Below are 27,011 nucleotides of genomic sequence, written 5' to 3' on the forward strand. Positions count from 1 at the left end.
TAACAAAGTATGCACCTAAAAAACATTCAAATACCACAGTCGATAATTGGTGACATTGAAGAATTGAAGACTTGAAGATAAGCATAAGACCAAAACACAGATTCGTTGCTGCTGTTGTAAAGGAATACAATAGTTATGGCAACCGTTGTTTACATCGAGCACGGATGGACACAAGCAAAATAATATAAAGATATATATCATGTTATTACTCATGAACTAATGGGGCTAGAACTGTGATCCTGGACTTAATCAAACTGTTATGACCTGATATGTTTGAGAAATTCAGAACAAGGTAGTGACAATCTGGTAGGTAGAAAGGTTATTCATAATTGAAGCATGTTCTTTGCAAGTCTATCTATTGAAAATCTCCCAGGACACAGTACATGCCTGTTTAGAATTCATTATTGAGTGTAAATTCTAACATTTATAAACAGGCAGAGAGATTATTGTTGTTTGTAGGTCCACGTTTTTCACTAGTCATTAGTCTGACACAATCAGAAAGTTGTTGCTATCACTTAGTGTTTGCTTGTCTCCTGGATCATTTGCCTGTCAGCTAAAGGCACAATTTCTTAGTATATCATTTGATTATTATTGAACTTTGCGGCATCAAGTGAGTAATAGTGATTTCCAAATTACTAATACATGATACTCTGCTATAGTGAAATCATTAGGCTGGTCCTGACACTTGATATCAGAATGATTCTTCCCTAGTTCTGGTAACCAACTACATTTCATGACTAATAAAGGAAATGATTCTCTTATACTGTATATTGGCATATTATTTTTCCCTAAGAGTGTAAATGCTCCTCATCCCTGGCAGTGTCTGACTGGCAGTATCTTCACCAAAGCATTAACTGGCTTAACTGATCACATTATATCCCATCTTCTCTTAAAGTATGTTTGATAAGTACAGCTGGTTTGAGCCCTGACTGTGAGATTCAGTCTAGTGCATGTGCAAACCATTTTTTGACCCAGACCGGAGTCTGCTGTGTCTGCTTGGTGCCACTGTAGCAAAACTAAGTGTTGTAGTACTGTTGATGTTTACTTTGGAGGCATTTCAGAAGTAAGTGCTTCTGGGCAATAATCATTCATACATTTTACCCAAGGTTTCAGAGTGATGTAAAATGCAAGACCAGCATCTATACCTAGATTTACTTTCTTATAGGTCCTGCTTGCATCCTTTTCATCAGAATTCAGTAAAATGTAGCCAAAAGTTGAGATTGTCTTCTAAAATCAATTTTTAGTTTTTGTGGTAACACATGAAGCGAACTTACGTAATAATAAGTATTTTCCAGTCATTTCTAGGGACCTGAATTCAATATTTGAACTGGCGCCTGTCTGTGTGGATTTGCATATTCTTCCCAATTCTGTGTAGAAATTTGGTACACCAGATTTTTCCTAAATCCTTTCAGTGTAAATATTAGGATCGTTGAGGACCTCATACTAATTAGAACACAACAGGTCTAAGTAATTTTAGGATCCATAGCCCTAAACCATCATAACCACTTACGGGGATCATAGTTAAGTTAACTTGTTGGACAACTGACTTCTGATTTCACAAAGAACCTTACCATCTTTTCTCATTAGTTTATCTTAAAAATCATTATTAAAAGGCAGCTTAGCTTGGTCAAAAGAAAAGAAAAATAACAAATTGAAGATCTCTTTGCAAAAATGTTATTTTGTATCATAAGAAAAAAGTTAAACAAACATACAAGTGAAGAAGTACTCAAAACATATTTTTAAAAATGAGTACAAAAAATTTCACCAATATTACAAGTTTATTGTGAGCAATGGTGAAAATGACCTGATAATTCTTCACCTGTGATTCTTTTCAGTCCATACATTAGGCGGTTTTGCAGAGGCAAAACATAATTTCCACCTGCACACCAATAAAAAGTGATAACAGCACTCTGTTCTTGTTTGGTATATGTGGTGCCTTGCAGAGATGGTCATTCTTTTATCCATTAACTATAGTATGAGATTTTCACATGTAACTTGGTTTGGGATGCAAAGTTTAGTGTAACATTGTAAAAAGGCATGCTTTACAACTGAGAAGCATTTTTTGAGGTTAAATCAGCTACCTATCTTCCTTTATGTCAAGCTCCCTAGAACAAACAATGAGAGAGATGGAATCATAGGGGAAAAGTATATGTAATATGCTAAAGTATACCACAAAAAACAGATAACAGGCACATGCTTGTGCTCCGTGTCTGAATTTGGCTGTTTAAGACTCACAAAGAGCAAAGTGATTCATCCAAACCAATTTAGAGCTAGGTGAATTGCTGTTACTTGGTAGTGTACCACTTTACCTAGTGTTTCTGGCCTTAGCGTGCTACTGAAAAATGTACACAATCTGCACCACTGCATCTGTACACAGATTCTAATTAATAAATATAATAAATTGTCATGTGATTTTGCAGTTTGCTTCATTAAACTATACTGTACTTGTTTTGTTTTCAGTTTGTTTCAATGGTTTCATAATTATCTTCCTTTGTATAATATTTGTCTCAAGGCTTTCCTAATTTAATACATCATTTTAAAAAAATGAACAAAAAAGTTGAAATTGTCTTGCACAGTTACTCTTTTATTGTTAAGGTGACTATTTTAAAACATTATTTCATATGCACTTTTTACGTGTTTTCAACATTGAGAATAAATTGAAACTTCCATTCATACTTTTCATGAAATATGCAGCTTATACAGTAAGTATACTGTGGGTGCATAGTTAACTAGCTCTAAAGTTAAAATTTGTTACAACACTAATCTAAATTAAACAGCTATGTATGCCACAAATCAAAAATTAAAAAAAAACATGTTAAGTTATGTCAAAAGTAGGAGATTTGTTAAGGGCAAAGCACAAGGATGGGATAATCATAGGGGGGAAAAATTTAAAGGAAATCCATCTCCTGACTTCAAATACAGTGAGCTAGGAATGCCACATAAATTTCCTGAAACAATCTCTGACAAGCTTCTTTTGGTAACCTTGGGTATAATTGCATTCCTGAACCCCAGTAACAGGTGCAGGGATGAACATCCTCACAAGTACTGCCTGTCCATCATAAACACCTACTACTTGTAATTATATTCTGTGAAATTCTCTTTCATTGAACATTTACTAAAATTTGTTTCATAAAAATTGTAGATACATGTTATGATATTGAGCATAATGTTCAGTGTTGTTAAGGTGTTCAGTGTTCAAGTTCAAATTTATAGTCTTATGTACATAGTAAGATTCCTAGTTGCGTATCTCCCACAGATAAGTGACAATAGTACAAAACAATTAGAGCTGCAACTTATGTAGGGACGGACATACTGCATAAAGCTGAAAATTCCATATATCTGCTTCATAATACACATAAAATTAAGCATGTCTTCATAAGTATAACTCAAATTGTTAATGTTAAATTCTTTGTAATGCCTCATAAATATAAGAATACACAAACACACATTTTACAATTCTGTACATCATAATAACTGCCCACATCTGAAACATATACAGTGCATCCGGAAAGTATTCACAGCGTATCACTTTTTCCACATTTTGTTATGTTACAGCCTTATTCCAAAATGGATTAAATTCATTTTTTTCCTCAGAATTCTACACACAACACCCCATAATGACAATGTGAAAAATGTTTACTTGAGATTTTTGCAAATTTATTAAACATAAAAAAAATTGACAAAGCACATAAGTATTCACAGCCTTTGCCATGAAGCTCAAAATTGAGCTCAGGTGCATCCTGTTTCCCCTGATCATCCTTGAGATGTTTCTGCAGCTTAATTGGAGTCCACCTGTGGTAAATTCAGTTGATTGGACATGATTTGGAAAGGCACACACCTGTCTACATAAGGTCCCACAGTTGACAGTTCATGTCAGAGCACAAAGCAAGCATGAAGTCAAAGGAATTGTCTGTAGACCTCCGAGACAGGATTGTCTAGAGGCACAAATCTGGGGAAGGTTACAGAAAAATGTCTGCTGCTTTGAAGGTTCCAATGAGCACAGTGGCCTCCATCATCCATAAGTGGAAGAAGTTCGAAACCACCAGGACTCTTCCTAGAGCTGGCCGGCCATCTAAACTGAGCGATCAGGGGAGAAGGGCCTTAGTCAGGTAGGTGACCAAGAACCCGATGCTCACTCTGTCAGAACTCCAGAGGTCCTCTGTGGAGAGAGGAGAACCTTCCAGAAGGACAACCATCTCTGCAGCAATCCACCAATCAGGCCTGTATAGTAGAGTGGCCAGAAGGAAGCCACTGCTTAGTAAAAGGCACATGGCAGCCTGCCTGGAGTTTGCCAAAAGGCACCTGAAGGACTCTCAGACCATGAGAAAGAAAATTCTCTGGCCTGATGAGGCAAAGATTGAACTCTTTGGTGTGAATGCCAGGCGTCACGTTTGGAGGAAACCAGGCACCGCTCATCACCAGGCCAATACCATCCCTACAGTGAAGCATGGTGGTGGCAGCATCATGCTGTGGGGATGTTTTTCAGTGGCAGGGACGGGGAGACTATTCAGGATAAAGGGCAAGATGACTGCAGCAATGTACAGAGACATCCTGGATGAAAACCTGCTCCGGAGCGCTCTTGACCTCAGACTGGGGCGACGGTTCATCTTTCAGCAGGACAGTGACCCTAAGCACACAGCCAAGATATCAAAGCAGTGGCTTCAGGACAACTCTGTGAATGTCCTCAAGTGGCCCAGCTAGACCCCAGACTTGAATCCGATTGAACATCTCTGGAGAGATCCTAAAATGGCTGTGCACCGACGCTTCCCATCCAACCTGATGGAGCTTGAGAGGTGCTGCAAAGAGGAATGGGCGAAACTGGCCAAGGATAGGTGTGCCAAGATTGTGGCATCATATTCAAAAAGACTTGAGGCTGTAATTGCTGCCAAAGGTGCATCGACAAAGTATTGAGCAAAGGCTGTGAATACTTATGTACATGTGATTTCTCAGTTTTTTTTATTTTTAATAAATTTGCAAAAAAACCTCAAGTAAACTTTTTTCACATTGTCATTATGGGGTGTTGTGTGTAGAATTCTGAGGAAAAAAATGAATTTAATCCATTTTGGAATAAGGCTGTAACAACAAAATGTGGAAAAAGTGATGCGCTGTGAATACTTTCCGGATGCACTGTACATAATAGTTGTGTTTATTTATATTTTTTATCATTTTCATTTATTCTTGTTCCTGGTCTCAATAATTTTCTTTTTACAGTAAAATTCAGATTTAAATTGGTCATTGCATATATTTTCTCAAGTTTAATGGTTCAGTGTGTAATCCATTAAATTAAATATTGCACATTTTGCCAAATTTCAGGATGTCAAGTACTTTCTCAAGGCATTATACTTGTTTCTTGGCTTTTCTTTCATGTGAAGACAGAACCATAGTATATACCTCTACAACAAATGTATTTGTCTTTTCTTTGAGTATGTTGTTGATTACTGGTGCATTGATATGTGAATTTAGATTTTTTTTCTCACTTTCAAAAATTTTAAACCTCCAAGCAAAGAGCCACCTCTGGAAACTTGGACTTCATTAAGTTTTACCATGATCATTAAAACATTGTGCATCATTCTAGCATTGTAGCACTGTGAGATGTTGATATGACTTGATATGTTACTTTGCTTTCCATAAAAAAGAAAAAAAATCTTAAACCAGTACTGAGTGAGTGGAGTTGCAAATAGCTTTTACCACAGCAGGAGATTGGCATTGGGCAGTGGGCTAGTAGGAAGTATACACAGATAAATCCAAACACCATATGCTGTAAAGTACAAAGGAAAATTATCCAATATGTAACCCACTGAGTTTGATCTTTATAAATATGCAAGCAAATTTAAAAACTGAATTAGAATATCTAACATGTGACACTTATAGCTGCTAACAATTCCAAATATTAAGTGAAAAATGTTTAATGGTTTCCATTAATAACTGAGTAGCTACAGTGGCATCATGACTAAAATATTACTGTTGGTTATTGCAAGGAAATGTCACTTTTTAGGTTGTCCATACAAATAAGCTTCCCTTAATTATAATGAAGAACTACATGTCCGTCATTCTTTAAATCAATTTATATGATGGTCATTCTTGTTAACTGTTGTGGTGCATATGTTTCAATGACAATTAAGCTGTTCTGTTAAAATAGAAATAGAATAAAAATGTTATAATAATGGACCTAAATTGTCACATTTTGTGTGCAGCTGGTATGATCTGCTTTATTTGAATTCTCAACAGGGGATTTCAGCCCATAACAGCTTAGAATTAAATAGGATTTCAAAGTCGTGCACTAGTGACAACATAGAATCAATTTACCTTTATTTCCATAGCAGTCACTTCACACTCTTAACCATAAAATCATACCGACAGTGGATTCACTTATAAAAGATTATATTCAGATATTTTGATAGTGATGCACTTTGTCAATGTTTATTATAAAATTATAACCAAACCTAAAGATACTTGAGTTATGACTGAAGTCTTTTAGTGTCTGGTTTCACGTGCATTTATGTGAATATCACTAGAGATTATGTGTAAAGTATGCTCCTCATTTATTAATAATATGACTGACATGGCATTAATTCACAATCTGGTACTGGCATTGGAGCATAACTCAGTTTGGCACAATTATAAAATATGAACTGTGGTTCATTACACAAACAAGCCTACAGTTAACACATGGTTATTTATATATTTTGGAAGGGATTGGGCTCAGCCTCCCTTAATCAAAGTGCGGAAAACATAGTCAATTTATTATATAAATAAATCTTTTGAGAAGATGGCAGAAGTTGTTTGATACAGTATACATGGTTCGTCAGTCCTTTGTTCTTAGTTTATTTATTTTTTTAATTTTATTTTTTTTTAAAAACCCTCTGCATCTCTAGAAGACAGATAGCTGGGTTGCACAGTGGTATCACTACGGCTTCATGTGTCTGGGGTTTAACACTAGAATTACCAGAGTCTACGAAAAAACTCGTAGATCCGGCCCACCTTAAAACCGTTCTCACCTCTCTTTTGTCTTCTAAATGCGCCGATTATTAGGAGCAGCGAGCAGCCGGCTATTCCATCCCCCACCATCGCAGAGCGTTCACTAAGTTTTCCCAGCTCATGGCTTGTTTGATTACCTGGGAGTGACTGAACTGCTGGAGTTTTAGAATAGAAATAATAGATCGCTATTTGGAATACTTGCATTTCATGCGTGTTCCGTTTCTACAGTAATCTGTGTAAACACATTGCTAAAACAGAAACTTTTTCATATTTTAGTAATAAATGTTACAAAATGTAGAATGTGTAAAGCCCGAGTTCCTAAGATCAAATAAACACTTCCACAAAAGCTTCACACACCATATAACAGTTTCCGTGGCGTAGCGCGCTAAGATTTGCTTCTCAGACCGAGTAGCTTTTCTTTGCCTCACAAACATGAGTTCAATTCCCCGCTGGGGATAAAGTGTTACTTCTTTGTTTTGTTTTTAACCTCAAACGGACATAAAATTTGTAAATTGGTATGCACTGTCAGTTAATGAGATCGTTATATTTTCATGTGGGATGCTCCTTTTAAAATATTTTTTAACAATTGAGACTGCAATTAACATGAACAACTGTCCTTATAACTTATTTTTTTCAAGATCCATAACACACAGACAGACAGAGCACTGCGTAATACAGAGACAGACAGGCAGAGATATACAAACAAACAGGGAAGGCACACGTACTGAAAGAAAAAGCACTGAATAAGCGCACCCGCGCTAACATCACCCCTCCCCCGATCTGGCTCTCTAAGTAACAGCGCAAGTACAGACGCAAACCAAGTGTAATCAAGAATCCTGGTTCGATCCCCACTCACTCCTTGATTTGTGTCTGTACTTGCGCTGTTACTTAGAGAGTCAGATTGGGGGAGCTTATTCAGTGCTGCAGAAACAACGCGCATGTTGATTTTTTTTTTCTTTCAGTACATGTGCCTTCCCTGTTTGTTTGTATATCTCTGCCTGTCTGTCTCTGTATTATGCAGTGCTCTGTCTGTCTGTGTGTTATGGATCTTGAAAAAAATAAGTTATAAGGACGGTTTGCTGACTTGGAGCACCACTGCCTTACTGTGCCACAGAGACACGAGTTCGATTCCCAGCTTTGAAGAAAGTGTTTTTTTTTTCCTCAAACGGACATTGAATTTATAAATTGGTATGCACTGTAAATCGTTAACCTTAAAATGTCAATCGCGGTTATTTCTGTTGATTAATTCATGCTTTTTTACTTAGAGTCAGAACATGAGCTTTTTCAGCTTATTCAGCTTCTGATCTGACTCAAACAGCGCCAGTATAACTTCACACCCAACCTGACGCTGTTCGTTTTCAAATAATATTGCATTACTTCGACGATGTTTTCTGATTGGTACTATTCGCGTCATAAAATGATTTCTTCAAAACGTCACATATATTTGTCTCTTTCTTTTTTTAAAATGTGCGTTGTAGCACTCAGCAACTGGCCACCTGCATGTTCTTGCGCACACTAAATCAGACAGCGCTATATGCAATCATCAGATTCAAATGTTAACAGTTATATAGCACAGAATGGAAATCAGCAGTTCTTAGCATTCCACCTACTATAACTTGCTTTCTTTTTTCTTCGGTTATAGTCTTGAATAAAAGTGCACTTGTTTTGTTATACTTTTACATCAACATATGTTCCTGTGTTTGAGCTACATGGGCATGCTCAAAAATACACGTATAATGCCACGAAAAGTGCATGCAGACACTTCAGTTCGCAAGCATTGGTACGACAATGCAGTCACAAGTACACTGCAGAGCTTTAGCAGTGTCAGATGGGGAGTGTCTGATGATTGCATATAGCGCTGAAGTTACTGCTCTTTACTATGCTTTCCTCTGCATGTCCTGGAGTACAAAAGAAACAGCATACAGCAACACATGGGGACTGGCAATACTGGGGGAAAAAAACACGCGGTCGTATGTATCGTGATACACTGCTGAACTATAGCGAGTCTTTATGTAAAAACAGCGGTGTCAGGTGGGGGGGCGGTAGGGATGGATCCTGAACGCGACTGAGACAATGAAAAGTGAATTTAAAAAAAATAAAGCTAACCTTTACAAATATCATAAATTACACCAGCTGTTACAGACTGAAATCAAATGTATCTTTTTATTCTAAAATAGTGAAAATAAGAACACTTCTCAAATGGGAGTTGTACAGGATCGAACTCATGAGCTTCTGATTCCCAGTCAGCGACTGATACTGTTACGCCACGGAAGAAGTGATAGTTAATTCATATCAATGTCTCACACTAAGGCGGGTTTTTTTGGCGGTGGCTTTTTTTTGTACCTTTTGTGAAAGTGTTTCTTTGATATTTGGACTTCAGTATTCATACATTATATAGTTTATGCCTACATTTTGTCAATTGCTACTAGAATATATAACACGTTTCTGTTTTAACAATGTGTTTACACAGATTACTGTAGAAATGCAACACATATGAAATGCGTGTGTTCCAAATAACAATCTTATTATTTCTACTCTAAAACTCCACTTCACTCCCAGGTAATCAATCAAGGCAAGAGCTGGGAAAAGCTTGTTTACGTTCTAAGTCGTTGGGGGGATGGAATAGCCGGCTGCTGGCAGCTTGTCTTTATCAGTACATTTAGATGACAAAAGACGCTGGCGGAGAGGTGAGAAAGGTTTTAAGAAGCGATTTAAGGTGGGCCGGATATACGAGTTTTTTCGTAGGCTCTGGTAATTCTAGTGTTAAATACCATACCTTGTCATTTTTTTGTGGAGTTTCCAAGTTCTCCCAGTGTATGCATGAGGTTTTCTCTGTCATTTCCTTTCAGATGTTAACCATTAATTGACCATTTCCTAGTGTCCCTTATTTCTTGTGCACATGTGTATGACTCAAGGACCTGTAGTGAACTTGAGACCTTTCAAGAACTGTTTTCAGTGTTTTCCCTAATTCTGTGAAAATTGGCTCTGGAACCCTGTAAAAATGAAATGAATCAAGCGGGTTTGAAATGCTATTGTTATATTATTGGACATCAGAAAATATAACGGTCAATATGTGTTATTTAAGACCTTCATTATTTCCAGTTCTCTCTTTCAGGTGAGGGTTACGGTAGCAATGCATTGAGCTGGGTTGACTAGGCCTTCTATTCATGGCAACATATTTCAGCCCTTCTTAAAAGAATACAAAATCTGGAGTTGTACATTGATAATGTTATACTGGCCTGTACTGAATATAATTAAGTTTTAAGGTGATGTCCAATTAAACATTTTAAATTTGCAAATTAATATTTCAGTAACAAATACTCCCTGGACAGATTTTAACACAGGTTTTCATGTGTAGACATTTATTTATTGTCCATGTTACTTTGCTAAGTATTTTCTTCAGTACAGTTGTTGCTTCTGTTTTTCACCATGTCTACTTTGTATACATTACAATAATTCAACAGAAATATCACAGTTACTGTCTTAAATTATTAGTGTTGTAAATTAAATTTATCAATACTAATAATAATTCAATAATAATTCTTTGCATTTATATAGCGCTTTTCTCACTACTCAAAACGCTTAGCAGTTGCAGGTTAAGGGCCTTGCTCAAGGGCCCAACAGAGCAGACTCCCTTTTGGTATTTTACAGGATTCGAACCGGCAACCTTCCGATTGCCAGTGCAGATCCCTAGCCTCAGAGCCACCACATACTAAGTGTGCTTTAAGATGTATACCTGACTTACTATAATCTCAAAGGCTCACAGAAGAGATAGTTTGCTATAAATTAAAACACTCAGGATTAATTATCTAATTTGATTAGTTTAAAACACAGACATCATTAATTTAGAATTTTCTCTCAAGCATTCTCCTCAATATTAACTGCTGGGTTTACCAAATGTTCAATTCTGTAGTGTTGTGCTTTAGAATATTAGTGTTTAAGTGAATAACAGTTTTAGATGATTACACATGCATTGCCATTCCTCTGTATTGAGGGGTGTCTTTCATTTAAATGATGCTGTGGAGGCCATAAAATCCAGAAATATTAATATCTTAATTCTTGTATATGTATTCAAGGACTGGATAACAATGTAAAAAACAGTAGATACCACTTCAACCACTTTCACACTTACCTACCATGTACTATGTAATCAATCTCTTCCTTTCCTCGTATCTCCTGTCTCTTTCTCTCAGTGTTTCTTTTGACTGTGACCTCTTCCTCGTTTCACTTGAGCATTTGTCCCAACTCTTATCCATAATCTAAACTCAAGGAGCTCTGCTCTGAGGCAGCTTTAAAAACCATACTAGGATTATTTTTGCTAAAACATTTGAGAACCTTTACACCCTAAGTTAACTTAAAAGGACTGGGTCTTTTAGGTTTCCTTCATGCTGTCTGCTTTCTAGTGTGGAGTGTCTTCCCATCAGTCCCTTTTTTTTTTGAAAGAGCAGCATGGTTCCACAACTCCTAACTTGAAACTGTGTGTTGCCTTATGTTGTTCAGTTGTTTTTATGACAACTTTCTAACTCATGATGTTCCTCCCTATCTGAACTTAATGTCAGGCACCCTTCACACTTGCTAAATTGCATATGCTACACAGCATCCCACTGTATCCTGCAGTATATTTTTTGCTTTCAGCCCTTTTTTGTAGCACCTTTCTTCCCATAATGGCATGAGGAAAATTTTTTCTGTTACCAGAGTGGTCCTGTCTGTTTCCCCAAGGATGCCTAATGCAGGACTTTATCATTCATTGTACCAAGGTGTAATCTCTTGCCAGCCTAGCACCCAAATCACAATTATTTTTAAATAGGCACTTAACTTAAGCAGGCATCATAAATGGTGTGTAAATCTCCATACTATTTTGGGATTTCAGAAGGTATTGCAAGATTAGGACAAGCAGATTTGTATTTGAATAGATATCTATTGTAATATTTTAGATATTGGGTTAAAAAAACACACACACAGAACCCTAACAAAGCAAAACTAAGCAGCAAATGCACGGCAGTGGCATGTATATGCCATTAACACTGGCACAAATCTTGAAACAGACCCAGCACTTTTGAAATCCACTCATAAGAGCATTAAGAGAGATTGTTATTAGACGTTTCTTTGAATATCATGAAACGTGAATATTCTTCTTTACTTTCTAGATAATGATTCTTTTTTATTGACATTTAGCAACACTACTAAGAGTAGTAAAATTAGTAGATACTCCTTCCCATTTTATATACTAAAAGTAACTTTAAAGTGTTGCGTGTACAGAATAAATATCTGTACATTGTAGCCTAAGGTAAGTAAAAACAAAATAGTTTATTTAGGTCCTGGAATTATATGTGGAGTTACCGGTTTATTTTATTGTTGAGTTCAATTCAGTTTCCTTATTGTTTTAGTTTTTGTTTTATGTTCTGTAAATTGTTATTGTTTGATCAGGTGCAGCATATGCATCTGATAGTTATGTTTCCATTTCTCAAACCAGTGTTTGTGATTTAGATGGTCATGCTTTCATTGGCTGCTTTGAACACATGCTTTCATCTGTCAAGTCTTTTTTGTTAATCCATTAAAATGATTTCTTTTAGGGTTTGAGTTGTATTCCATGGTACCTTCAATATGCCCTCTTGAGACCCTCCATAATTCCTTGTCTCTTAAGCAAGTGGATGAATTTTTGGCTTCTGTTGCTGCATCATCTAACGAAACATTCTTGGAAACACCAACATCTTCCCCAGGTAGTTAGATATGGAATGGGATTATTTGTCAGTGAATTCTTCTCTTCCTGGCTTTATTTTATGTGTGATTTTCACCAATCTATCATGGTCTTTCTGTGGCTTGCAATTACCATTAGTTACTTTGGCTTTACCTGTTTGGTATTTTTAATTTAAATGTTCTACAAACAACCTGAATTGTGTGTGTGTTTTTTAGCTTCTTCTGTAAGTTTTGGTGCATCTTCCAGCAGAAAGTCATCTTTAAATACTTATACTCCTGCCAAGATTCTGCCATCTCCGTTCACTCAGTCAATGAACAAGGCTACAAGTATGGGAGCCATTGGTATGTATGGTTTTGTTTGAGTACCACTTTAAAAACTTAAAACACGTTATTTTTAAAGTCTGTAAAAAAAGACAAACAAAAAACTATAGTTGGGCAGCATTCTGTTTTACCAGATTTAAAGGTCTTCTGTCTTTGTAGCCCTGATTTGTCTCTAAGCCATGTTGCCCTTCTGTAAGACCTTTAATGTGGTACCCTGTGCAGTCTCCATAAGACCATAGTGAAATGTAGTACTACATATCTCTATTGTTTTGTAAGCAAAACATGTATAATATATAAGGGAATCAGGAAAACTAAATTGTTTCTGATTAATTTATCATATCAGCAATAGCAAATGTTTTAGCCATTCAGGAAAAGATGATATATGTATCTAATAAATAAAGCTTAATGTATGTTTTTTTTTTTTTGGTTTGCAGAGCCACACCATGTTGAGTATTTTGTGTATATTAATAGTATATTTGTATAAGTTTAAGCAAGGTCTATATGTTGCTAAATAAAGTACATAAATTATATATTAAAAAATAAGATTTCTGTTTAAACAATACGTTTATTTGGTTAGTGCTGCTTCCTCGTGAATCCAGTGCCTTGGGTTTGAGTTCTGGTTGTTTGTGTGGACTTAGATTGTCATCCCCATGTATACACAAGTTTTCTTTTTATTATAGTATATTGGTAACTGCAAATTGGGCCTGTGATGGCTTTTTGCTTTCCTGAGCCCAGTAATTCTAAGAGATGGCTGACGGCAAACCTTACTTAACCTGATTAACTCTAGAATCCCTGAAGCCTACAAAAAAAGTTGTAATCCCAGGCCACCTTAAATTACTTTGCACCTCTCCATTAGTGTCTTTTGTTTTCAAATGTGCCAGTCTGCACAACCAGCAAGCAGCCTGCTATCGCATCCCCCTTACCGATGTAGCTGAAGGTGCCTGGAGTTTTATAAGGTAAATAATATATCGTTATATGGTGTAAATTTGGGTTGCTTGCAAAAGTTCTTGCTTTTTTTATTCAGTTTTATTCTGTCATTTATTCTGTCATTGACATTCACAAGATACAGTACAATGAACTTGCCTCTCCCACCCTGAATTGATGATGTTTATCTCCATTCTTTTCACAAGAGCAGGCTGTCTTGCTGAATAGTTAGTTATTGACTGAATTTTGGAAAAACACCATGCAAGCAACTTTGACATTCAAAAAAAAGAGCAACTAGCTCAGATTAACTTCAACTGTTGGTTAATTTTATTGGCAGCCAACATTACTGATTTAGTTAACACATTATTACTATCTACTGTCATTAGAAGGACAAAATTAACTTTATACATAAATAAAGTGTAGGTGCTCATATGCTCATTTTTTAAATATGTAAATACTGAGCTTCATTTTGAGCTTGTATTTACTGCATTAAGTTAGTTTATTAAGCGCATTGGGTAGTATTATTATTAGTAGTATTAGTTGTATTATATTATCTTTATTATTAACAGTAGTAGTATTAAAAAAGTTTTTGTTGTATAACACGTCACAAATGATACTTTTGGTTATATTAAGTAAGAAAGAGTAAAAGCACATTGATACCCTGGACCATTATTTTTATTTTTGTTACTAATTAGGCCTTCATTTATAGAGGAATGTGACAGTCTGGATTGGCTCCAATCACCTTGGTTGCTTCTGGGAGCCTCTTCAACCTATACCACTGATAGTCATAGACTGAGGTGAGCCAGGCAAATGAGGACACACACCTTCAGCAAAGAGCTGGTGCAGAAGTGTCAGTGCTTTTGTTAAATCCAAACAGAAACAAAATGACTAATTAGTGCAGTGAATAAAATCCTCCTTTAATAAATAAATAATCCAGTAAAACCAAAGTGTCAAGTGAAGGTTATAAGTAATTCCATTAAAACATGGCTACAAATCACAGATAGGAAGCAGTTCTATCAAAAACTCACAAGCCTTGGTGCATCTTTTTTAAAACCATTGTCTCTTCCATTAAACTGTATGGAATACTGCAGTCAGAGGAGACATCTTACTGACAGGCACAACCAACCATTTGACTGGCTCATGCCCCTGGTGATGTCACAGGCTCCAGGCATGTCATTGCAATAAGCCTCACTCCTCCAACTCCATCTCCCATCCCTCGACTTTGCAAGGGAGCCCTCCTGAAGAAGTGTGTTACTCCTGCTCACCAAATTGCTCAGCTAGGACCTCAATCCCATCTTGACAGGCAGCCACACACTGCTCTCTTGGAATTCGTCCCGGCTGCCTGCCTCCATTCTTTTGCCCTGACTCTTTCTCCCAATCCTGCCTTCTTTCTCCTGTTTCTTTAACCTCCTCCTTTTTTTTCTCTTCCTGTTCTGACCCACTCTCTGTCATGCAGGCTTCTTTTAAATGACCAGATTGGCATCTGACAAGTAGCCAAGCACCCCAGACATCCCTGTAGTGTAGTGTAGTGTAGTGTGCTTGCATGCACCCGATTGGAGCCAGCACCTCCCAGGAAGTAATTATTTATTGAAAAACTGCACTGTGCCACGTACTTCTAATCACAAGGAAACAAATTGGTATATCATTGCAATTAAATACCAATAAGTGTCAAAATCTGTGGGTTCCCCTCTGGATTGTAGCAACCACTTTTGAAAAATTGAGCTCTTTCATGGCACAACAACATTTAAGCAGCTATGCTATCATCAGCATTAACTACGACCTTTTACAGAAGCTGTTGAGAAAATTCCACCCAGAGTATCAGTTTGATATGGGGTGACACTGCATATAGTATTGTATTAGAGAATTCTGATGGCAATCTGTGGCCTACAATTTCTTCTAAAATACACAAATTTGAAGTGAGCAACACTAATATATACCTTTTAATTGTCGTTACCAATAAGAAGTTAAAAAATAATACAAAGTAGAAGCAACATTAGAGCATTCACATTAGGTCATGCACCTCCTTTCACTAAGGAGCAAGTTGTGTTCAGTACTTGTGGTAAGGCAAGCATTATTGTGCATTATCTTTCACTATGAGAATTCTAGCAAAAAAGAAAAAATAACTAAGAAGTGATAAAATTGTATTTATGGGTGAGTGTACCCTGTGATGGGCTGATATCCTGTCCAGAACTGGCTCCTGCCTTGTGCACATTGCTGCAATTTTTCTCAATTTTATTCTTCTGTGCTTTGTAAAGTACCCTTTCATTGAACAGGTTTTGTGTAAGAATCATGGAAGCCACTCTAGCTCACTTATCTATTCTGAATCCTGATTCTAAGATTATAGAAGTGCTTAATACACTGCAATACTATCAGACTTCATTCTAGGATGGAGATTTACCAGATTTGAGTTTTCTTGTACAAATAGGACATCATTAAGTTTTGCAAACCTATTTTATCAGGGCATAACTATGTTATTAGAACATATCACAAAATTAATTTAGTGTTAAATTATGTACTTCTTATGTAACCAATAGCAGATTATTCTGTTTAAGTGATAATGGATACTTTCTTTAATACCACCCCTCACAAGCTATCAACACTGTATACTGTAGGTGCTGGAAAAATGTAAAAAGTAAACAGTTAAATACATAAAAATAAGTTTTGTTTTTTATGTTGATTAATCAGCATTTTATGTAGTGTGTTTTGCAAACATTAACCACACTATTATTTGGATATAGAAAATGGCAGTCAGTATGATGTGGTGGTTAAGACACTGAACCTTAGAAAATAAGGTTGTCAGGAGGAGTGTAAACTATGGGCTAAAATTCATATCGCAGTGTAACAGAAAATTCTGGCAGTTTCAGTAAATATCATTATAATGATTTGTATAGTACTTTCCACGTTGAAACTTTTTCCCAGCACAAGACTCGACTTCTTCCTGTTCTTCCTAATAGCAGTGACTCACAAATCAAGTTGAATCATGAAGCACTCTAAGAGAATAACCCAAAGAGTAGGCTCACTTATTATACACAGTTCACATACAAGTCCATACACAAATACAATACATTTTAAGGCACTAAATCACCAACATAAAATCACATTTAATATTTTGTTTTGCATGCACATTTTGTATTTTATATTTAAATGTGTTTGCAAGTTTTTCACTACTTCTTAGTACACCAGTAAAATGATTTTCTCAAAATCCATAGAGGAAGAAGAATTTCATCCGGTACGCCTGATCAACTGGTGTATTGGCCATTGTTAGTTGCTAGTTCAACTCCTTCCTCTGCCTTACTGTGTTTGTTGCCTGAGCAAGACATCTAACTTACCTGTGTTTCAGCTATTTAAATAAAAAAAAAACACTTGCATCTTATACTGATAATCAAACTCATAGTGACCAAATATTCGGCAATAATAATGAGTAAAGCTTTTTTTGAAAAATCTTTCAGTTCCAAAGAAGAGCATTAGACGAGTTATTTGTTAAAAAGAGGAAGTAAAGTTTCTGCAATTTTTGAATGAATTAACTGAGTACATTCAACAGACTTGAAGTGTTTTTTTTTTCTTCATAAAAATGTATAATTACTTGGAAATAAATTTGTAGATGTATAATGAAATAAAAATTTGATGCATAAAAGCATAACAATTTTAAAATTAAATTAATCATTCATAGGAACTTAAAACTGCATATCCCAAGGTGGTGAAAAGCAAACATTCAAATGATACTAAGAAAATGAAATTTCCATTTGAAAAATCATATATTACTGAGGTCACTTATAGTCCAGTTCTGCTTAGAATTAAGCAATTCTAACTTAGAATAAAATAAGTAGACGGTGCCCTAATATTGGACCTGTGTTACTGTGAGGGTGGATGTGTGAAGCTGAAGGCTCCTCTTTAAAGGTTTTAATTGATAATAAGTGGTTGTAAGGAAGAGTTGCTTTTGGAATTTTGCTTTCTATTTTTGTAAATTGGGGGCTTTGCCCCCCCCCCCCTCCCAACCCAGGGTGTGCTGTGCGCCAGCCACTTCGCATCTCTGCTGCTTGCATTGTGAAGGGGTGGGCTGAACACACACTAAGGAGATGCAGTCGGATCAGCTGCTGGCTTGCTGCTGCTGCCGAGCTGCGTGTTCTGCTTGTCGCACTGCACGTCGATCATTTAAAAGCATGTACAGCAGCTGTCCATTTGTCTCACTGCCTTGTCTCTCAGGACGTTAAAGTGTCTCTGAGAAAATCACGTATCGTCGCCTTCCAAGATTTTTTTTTTATAATAGAGAGATGACCAAATTTATATAGTGACTCTGTGTACAGACTCGGCATGGGGCTTTAGGCAAAATCACACTACAAACATTTTGTACATATGATTTGATACATCCAAGTTAAAGATTATCTTAAGACTGTTTAGTAAAGTCACAGTTTAGAAGTGAATAACTCATGAGTGTGTTTGATTTTGGATTTGTACTAGAAAAGACCAAGATTGCTAGGAAATAATAACTCTCATAATCCCCATGCACCATCCTACTTGAGTGGTTGGTATGGCCTAAAATTCCATATAATGGTATAACTGAAAACTTTTATAGTTTTGCTAGATAACTGTATAATGTGTTTGTATATACTTTTTACACTGAAACTTACATTATTCATTAATTCACTTATTTGTTAAAATAATTAACATAGAATCAGCTCTGATCCATCAAAACACTAGTGAACACTCTGCTACTCAAATAGATTTGACTGTAGGTGTTCACATCTCTTCAACTAATAAAAGTACATTTTCGTTCACTCGGTCATGCAGCCTCTGTCAACCAGAAACAGTAGACATGTCTTCCTGCCTACTCTCCCTGCTTGCATTTACCATAAATAGTAATGAGCAAACACTGTGGATTTAGCAAATATTCAAGAATTTCACTGAAAATGCAAAATGCATTGATAAAAGCGTACTGCTGCTTTTAAATGAAGTGCATTACATAGCCTATTAAATGGGCATACCTTCGATCGACTAGAGTGGCGATGCTGATTGTCCTTTAAGTAGGAGTACGCTATGGTGGAATGCTTAAAATGCCCATTTTACGCCCAACTGTCACAGCATCTGCAACATTTGGGACTCCAACATCATTAATCCCATTTATCATGCTTATGCCATTGTCAGACCACAACGTGCACACAACTTTCCAGAATAATAATAATAATTCATTACAGAATAGCCCAAGTGCCCAGCATTTACTGAAATGCATCTGCTATTTCGTGGCTTAATATGGGATCCTTAAAACTGCTTTGTATGCAGAATAACCCACTGGAGAGTGAAATTCCTATCCACTGTGCAGTTAAGCTGATGGTAGACATTGGACAAACACTGGTGCTCTAAATTTCACTGGCAATGCTGACAGCTGTTACATTGTGCAATAAGCTGCCAATATGCTTTTTTACCAACACATGCATCCTTGGTAAGACGATTTCTGTGACATGGGCATGTGGGCATGTTGTAGTTTGGTTCTAACACATTCAGGAGGAGACAAAATCCCATGTAATCAACAGCTGACAGTGGTTGATTGTTGATCGTCAAGAACAATATAATGGGTAGACGATTCTGTTACTTTCACTGCCCAAGGATTATTGTGTGACATTTTTCGTCTCCATGGTAGAGTCTGCTACAACATTGGTTGATGCTATAGGTTGCCAGAAGAATTTATGCCATGTTTACATATAATTTATAGTCAATTAGGCTTTGGTTTGGATATTTTGTGTTCTTCATTTTTTTTGCTCCTTAACATTCACACAGTCACACATGTTAATGGTATTGGTCATAGGCATCGGTGCAATTTTACGAGTACAAGTACGTAAGCACTGTATTGAACCAAAATTCAATACCAGAATCGGTATCGTTGCACCCCTAGCTTACTGTGTATGTGTTCAGCCTGTGCCCACTTCCCTTATATGGTCCCTGCGGTCCGAGCCCCTGCCAAAGGATCAGAGTGTATTACTGGGCTACTCTGTACTGGCACTTCTCAATTTGAGCTTTTGAGTACTGGCAAATCCTGTGATGCTTTGGATCAGCATTTTATACATTGAGAGCATAACATGCATAATCCAACAGTAAAGATGTAATGTACAATGAAACCTACGTAGAACAATTAAGTATGTTCATAATATTCTCATAATGGTCAGCTAATGTACCAGTGTACCTTTCAAATTAACATACTGTTGTTTTTTTTTTTTTTTGGTTTTTGCTGCTTAATGGATGCAAATCCAGATGAAGTTACATATTGAGTAGTAACATCACGCATGTATAAAACAGATTGGGCAGCAATGTAAAATGGAGTTCACTTGCAGTACACACAAGCGTGAAAGTTCTGTGCATACATGTACTGTATGGCTGTTAAAACTCTGATGTCCTGCTGGGAAAGGCAGCTGCATGGCAGATTTCCAGGAAAATGTTTGGCAAACAAGGTCACCTGCGAACACAGTATATTCACTGTGAAAAACTCTGATCAACACTACTCACAAAGCAGATAGTATGACACAACACTCTGAGTTAATTCTTTTAAAGGGGTAGGCTCATCTTATCACACAGATCTCATCCAAATCCTTACAAAACAACATTACTTTAAAGATGTATTGACACAAAACCACATTTTTCTGTTTCCTTTCACATACACATTTTTTTGTGTACAGTAAATGTTTTTACAAGTTTTTCACAAAATGTTAGCATACTAGTAATAGTTTTCTCAGAATTCATACCAGAAAAAAAAAATTAATCAATAATAACAGATTAACCAGTATGTCACCCACTGCCCCTTTTGCGTCCATGCCTGCTTTACTAGATCGTCTTACTTCTTTACTGTCTTCTCATTTTTCTCCTTTTTCTCATATTCCATCTTTTGTAATTTTCTTACAATTCTCTTACATGTAATTTTCTGACGAAACCTATACTTTTTTCTCTCCATGTCTTTTTTTCTCTACATGTAATAGACCACTTTTAATTTTCTTGTCAGTTCTGCTTCCTTTATGAAACCTTGACATATTCATTATTTAGTGTGCCATACTGTCTTCACTTACTTCTGTTCCTTCTATACTCCCTTCATTAGTTTGGTTTGTACAGCTTTCTGTTGATTATGTGACCAACATGGTCTCCTACACCTGCTCTTCATCTTTTTGATACTCTTGAGTTTTTAAACTAGCTTGCTCATTTCCTTCTTACTCCTTCCTAATCTCTATTTTCCTTTCTTCCCAAAGGAATATGTGTCATGCTGAAAAGTGACTAGAGGAACAAAGCAGTCATCCTCCTTGAAGTACTGGTGTTTCCTTCTTATCTTTCCCATTTACAAAAACAATATGTTTTCATACTAACATCCTTAATATCACACCCTGTCTTACTACCTATGCTACCTCTGTATGATGTGATTAACCTTTTGTATCAGTTTTATGCACAGTACTTTGATTCCTCCCTTTCGTATTCCACCCACATAAACCACCCTAAGAAACTTTCCTACTTTTACCTCCATAACATATCCTGTGTTTGCTCATTCCTCTCCTTTTATCACATCCCGCATCAATTATTGTAACTCCCTACTGGTAGGTTCCACTTCTAATCTTATATCACAGCTCCAGTTGGTTCAAAACTCTGCTGCAAGGGTCCTAACGTGGATCAGCATATAACACCCATCCTTCTTCACCTCCATTGGCTCCCTGTGTTTTACAGGATTGAATATATAATTCTGTTAATAACCTGCAAAGCTTTAAATGGCCTCGCACCAGACTACATTAGTGACCTTTTCCATCACTATGCTCCTGTTCAACCACTAAGGTCCTCTGATCCTGGTAATCTTGTTGTGCCCGACACTAACCTGCACTCTGTGGGAGACATGGCTGTATATCACCCAGACTTTGGAATGACCTCCCTAAATTAATTAGATCAGCTGACTTCATTCATTCTTTTAAAAACAGCTTACAACTCATATTATTTTCTAGGTTTTTCTTTTATTATGGAATTTAGTATTTTACTCTGGTTTATTGTCTTCTATTCTGTGAAATGCCTTTGTATATCCTGTAAATATCTGTTTTATGTTCTATTCAGGAAACATCTGTATCCAATGTTACATATACTTGATGTTTCTTTATGAGACTCTGTGAAGTGCCTTGAGCATAGGATAGGTGCTATATAAAGAAAATTATTATTATTAATACTGAAAATGTCTCTTAAACTTTTTTGCATATTTTTAAAAACATTGTACGGTATATGTTAGAATGATATTTGTATATAGGTGCGATTGAAACTATAAATGCAAATGAATAGCCAATGAAGGTTGTAAGAAACTACCATTGAATATTTATAACCATGAATATTGAATTTTTGATTCATACTTGCTGTTTAAAAAAAAAACAAAGTAAACAACATATAACTGCTATTTTGTTTGCTAAAAAGAATTATTCCACTAATCTCTTAACATCTGTTGAAGGTTCATAACATTGCCTGATCGAGAGTTAAATTTCTATTTGCTTAAAAAGTAAGAGTGCTTAAAATTGCCAGCAGATGGAGCAAGATAACTCCTCTGCATTTAAATTAAATAGGTCATTGTGGTGTTTTCTGATTCTTTTGCTTTTTATAAAGTACCTTTCATGTTCTGTAGACATTTTTAGAAGGGTTGATTCCTTTTATGGATTAAGTAAATACCTTTTGTTTGTAAAAGTTTGCAAATGGACTGAAATTTTTATTTTTTATTTTCTATGTATGTGTTCACATTACAACAGGAGTATCTTAATTTTATTATTTCTTATAATTTAAATGAAACATCAAACAATGGTGTCTAGCTGCTTTGCTTTTTAAGTTATTTTCAGGTATATTTATAAGTACAAAATAAATCATACCTCCAGTGTTACTGTTTGCTTTAAAAGGACGTTCGTTGAGAGGCTTTTTAAGTGTTTTTAAAAATTCTCTGTTAGTCATACATACATTTCACTGACAACTTCCCTTCCCCACTCCCGATTGAACAGAAGGTTCTCTCATACTTGAAAAGGATATTTATTTGTGTTTGCACTGGGTTGATATGCTAAAGATGAGTGTTGGAAAAGAAAAAAGAATAGCTTTCAAATGTGATTTTGAACCCTCCTGTTTCCCAAAATATACCACATTTCACATTTGTTGTTCAAGTATTAGAAAAAACCTAGTCATCACAGTTTGTGGATTTGTTCATTTTCTGATGAGAAACATCATACTTCATTGAAGGGGGACTTTTTTTTATAATTATACTGTTATAATTATATTATGATCATTACAAATACTGTCACTAACTAGTTAGTGCCATCAAATAATCAAAAAATAATTTATGTAACATAATCACAAAAAATGCTACAGTATCGATCCAGTTACAGTTATGTCTTCTACTTAAACCGTCCAAGAACTGGACATCAGTCCATTATAAGCTATGCTTGCATGCAGACGCCCAAACATGTTTACCATCTTTCCAGAGTACATATGAGACGTGATATATAACACACCATGAAAAGGCATTTTATGAAATAACAGCAGTATTATGAACTTAAACATTACTTTTTGATAATACAAGTAGAGTGTCCCTAATGGGGGAAATGCAGCCAAATCAGCTAAATGTTAATTTATGCGTGTAATATTTCATATCACAGAAGTTACAATAATGTGCGCTGATGTGACAAAAACATATTAACACTCCAAAAGTGATGACTATGTACAGACTCTATTGTATTTCACTTTTCAGAAGGAAAATGAATTACTAAACTTTCTTGAGTTTACATAGGCTACTTCTCATTGAACTGACTGACAGGCCAGTAATAAATACAGTGGGGCAAAAAAGTATTTAGTCAGCCACCAATTGTGCAAGTTGTCCCACTTAAAAAGATGAGAGAGGCCTGTAATTTTCATCATAGGTATATCTCAACTATGAGAGACAAAATGAAAAAAAAAATCCAGAAAATCACATTGTTTGATTTTTAAAGAATTTATTTGCAAATTATGGTGGAAAATAAGTATTTGGTCACCTACAAACAAGCAAGATTTCTGGCTCTTACAGACCTGTAACTTCTTCTGTAAGAGGCTCCTCTGTCCTCTACTCGTTACCTGTATTAATGGCACCTGTTTGAGGTTGTGGACAAGTGTCTTTTATATTGATAACGAGTTCAAACAGTCACACTCCAAACTCCACTATGGCCAAGACCAAAGAGCTGTTAAAGGACACCAGAAACAAAATTGTAGACCTGCACCAGGCTGGGAAGACTGAATCTGCAATAGGTAAGCAGCTTGGTATGAAGAAATCAACTGTGGGAGCAATTATTAGAAAATGGAAGACATACAAGACCACTGATAATCTCCCTCGATCTGGGGCTCCACGCAAGATCTCACCCCGTGGGGTCAAAATGATCACAAGAACGGTGAGCAAAAATCCCAGAACCACACGGGGGGGACCTAGTGAATGACCTGCAGAGAGCTGGGACCAAAGTAACAAAGGCTACCATCAGTAACACACTACGCCGCCAGGGACTCAAATCCTGCAGTGCCAGACGTGACCCCCTGCTTAAGCCAGTACATGTGCAGGCCCGTCTGAAGTTTGCTAGAGAGCATCTGGATGATCCAGAAGAGGATTGGGAGAATGTCATATGGTCAGATGAAAAAAACTCTACTCGTCGTGTTTGGAGGAGAAAGAATGCTGAGTTGCATCCAAAGAACACCATACCTACTGTAAAGCATGGGGGTGGAAACATCATGCTTTGGGGCTGTTTTTCTGCAAAGGGACCAGGACGACTGATCCGTGTAAAGGAAAGAATGAATGGGGCCATGTATCATCAGATATTGAGTGAAAACCTCCTTCCATCAGCAAGGGCATTGAAGATGAAACATGTCTGGGTCTTTCAGCATGACAATGATCCCAAACACACCGCCCGGGTAACAAAGGAGTGGCTTCGTAAGAAGCATTTCAAGGTCCTGGAGTGGCCTAGCCAGTCTCCAGATCTCAACCCCATAGAAAATCTTTGGAGGGAGTTGAAAGTCCATGTTGCCCAGCGACAGCCCCAAAACATCACTGCTGTAGAGGAGATCTGCATGGAGGAATGGGCCAAAATACCAGCAACAGTGTGTGAAAACCTTGTGAAGACTTACAGAAAACGTTTGACCTCTGTCATTGCCAACGAAGGGTATATAACAAAGTATTGAGATGAACTTTTGTTATTGACCAAATACTTATTTTCCACCATAATTTGCAAATAAATTCTTCAAAAATCAGACAATGTGATTTTCTGGATTTTTTTTCTCATTTTGTCTCTCATAGTTGAGGTATACCTATGATGAAAATTACAGGCCTCTCTCATCTTTTTAAGTGGGAGAACTTGCACAATTGGTGGCTGACTAAATACTTTTTTGCCCCACTGTATCTCAGCCAAATTTCTGCTGTAATGCTTACTGTGCTGGAAGCCATTAACTGACAAGACCGGGTGCTACATTCAGATTTTGCATGGTGTGTATACATAATATATACTGTAACATGTTTTTTGCCTACGTAAAGGCAATTTGCAGCAGTGTCAGGTTTTCCTAATGTAATTGAAACCATTTATTGCACTCCTGTTGCAATTAAGGGCATTTTGGGAGAATGAAGCAACCTTGTTAACCATAAGCAGTGACATTCCATTAAGGCATAAGTCAACTGTGATGTCAATAGGAGTTTTGAGGCATATTCACATAATGCACATTTACAAGATGACTGTGATTCATAAAGGCATATTGCGTAGAAATATGTGTAAGCCAGGTTTTATTATTTCACTCCCTCTTCCCGTACACCATATTGAAACTACATCGCAGCACTTCATGGGGTACCCATCCATCCATTTTCCAACCCGCTGAATCCGAACACAGGGTCACAGGGGATCTGCTGGAGCCAATCCCAGCCAACACAGGGCACAAGGCAGGAAACAATCCTGGGCAGGGTGCCAACCCACCGCAGGACACACACAAACACACTCACACACCAAGCACACACTAGGGCCAATTTAGAATCACCAATCCACCTACCCTGCATGTCTTTGGACTGTGGGAGGAAACCGGAGCGCCCGGAGGAAACCCACGCAGACACGGGGAGAACATGCAAACTCCACGCAGGGAGGACCCGGGAAGCGAACCCATGTCTCATGGGGAACCCCCTCCCCAGAAGTTGATCAAGTGATGGTGCTTTGTGGAGCTCTCAGCTTCACAGGGGACTCCAACCCTGGCCCCAGTTATCGATTATGTGTCGTAACTTTGTTGTGCTTGATGCTTCATAGGGCACCAGACTCCTGTTAGGAATGACTAAGTCCATTTAGAATCTGCACATATGTTCACATCTGCTCAGCAGTTAAAAAAAAAAAATTTTTTGGATTTTGAAATGTTGGATTAGGAATTCTCAACATGTACTTATCTATATATATAAAATCCCTATGTGCGTCCAGGTGTCCGTGTGTGGGTGTCTTCTGATGAAGTGCGCATGCACGGGGCACGGTGCGACGAGCGATATTACTGTCAGAGAAAGTTAGAGGCGTTTTACGGAAATACAAACCAGTATTACTGCGAGAGGAAATTAAAGGTACACAATACAGTGACGCATATTACAGCCACATACAAGCCAGTATTACTGTCAGAGGAGATTAAAGGCATATTACCAACGCGCACGCCTGTATTACCGCCAGAGAAAATTAAAGGTATAGTACGGACCTACAAGCCAGCGGACGTACAAGACGGTATCCTTCAATAAGGGCGTGCACAAAAAGACGAGCCCTTATTGAATAGAGCCGTACAAGACAGTATTACTGTCACAGAAAATTAAAGACACACAATACACGGCGGCAGCCCACAAAGAACGGTCAGCTCAGCAAGTAAACATCAACAAAAGAAAGGCTGAAAGAAAGAGAAAAATACGACCAACAAAAAGAATGAGGTCAAAGTCCCTTGCCATTTAATATAGACTGTTCCTACTAATGTTTATGCACTACTGTTCTAGCGCCCGTTATTGTAACGGGCTAAATGACTAGTAAAGTAACAAGAGCCTAGTAGCTCATTACTGTTTTAGTTCTCATATTTACATTGTCTGTTGAACACATTATACA

The 27,011-nt window shown here is 36.9% G+C and overlaps 1 protein-coding gene across 9 annotated transcripts in view; it reads left to right on the top strand.

Moving 5' to 3' along the window:
* Positions 1-27,011, top strand: part of ppip5k2 (diphosphoinositol pentakisphosphate kinase 2) — a 273,516-nt gene that overhangs the window by 235,344 nt on the left and 11,161 nt on the right. For all 9 annotated transcript variants that reach the window (XM_051929854.1, XM_051929852.1, XM_051929855.1 and 6 more), the window contains 2 exons: positions 12,552-12,698; positions 12,892-13,017. In XM_051929854.1, the coding sequence (XP_051785814.1) occupies positions 12,552-12,698; positions 12,892-13,017 (273 nt within the window). The remainder of the gene's footprint in view (positions 1-12,551; positions 12,699-12,891; positions 13,018-27,011) is intronic.

The sequence above is a fragment of the Erpetoichthys calabaricus genome, chromosome 7 (assembly GCF_900747795.2).
Source record: "Erpetoichthys calabaricus chromosome 7, fErpCal1.3, whole genome shotgun sequence".
Lineage (NCBI taxonomy): Eukaryota > Metazoa > Chordata > Cladistia > Polypteriformes > Polypteridae > Erpetoichthys > Erpetoichthys calabaricus.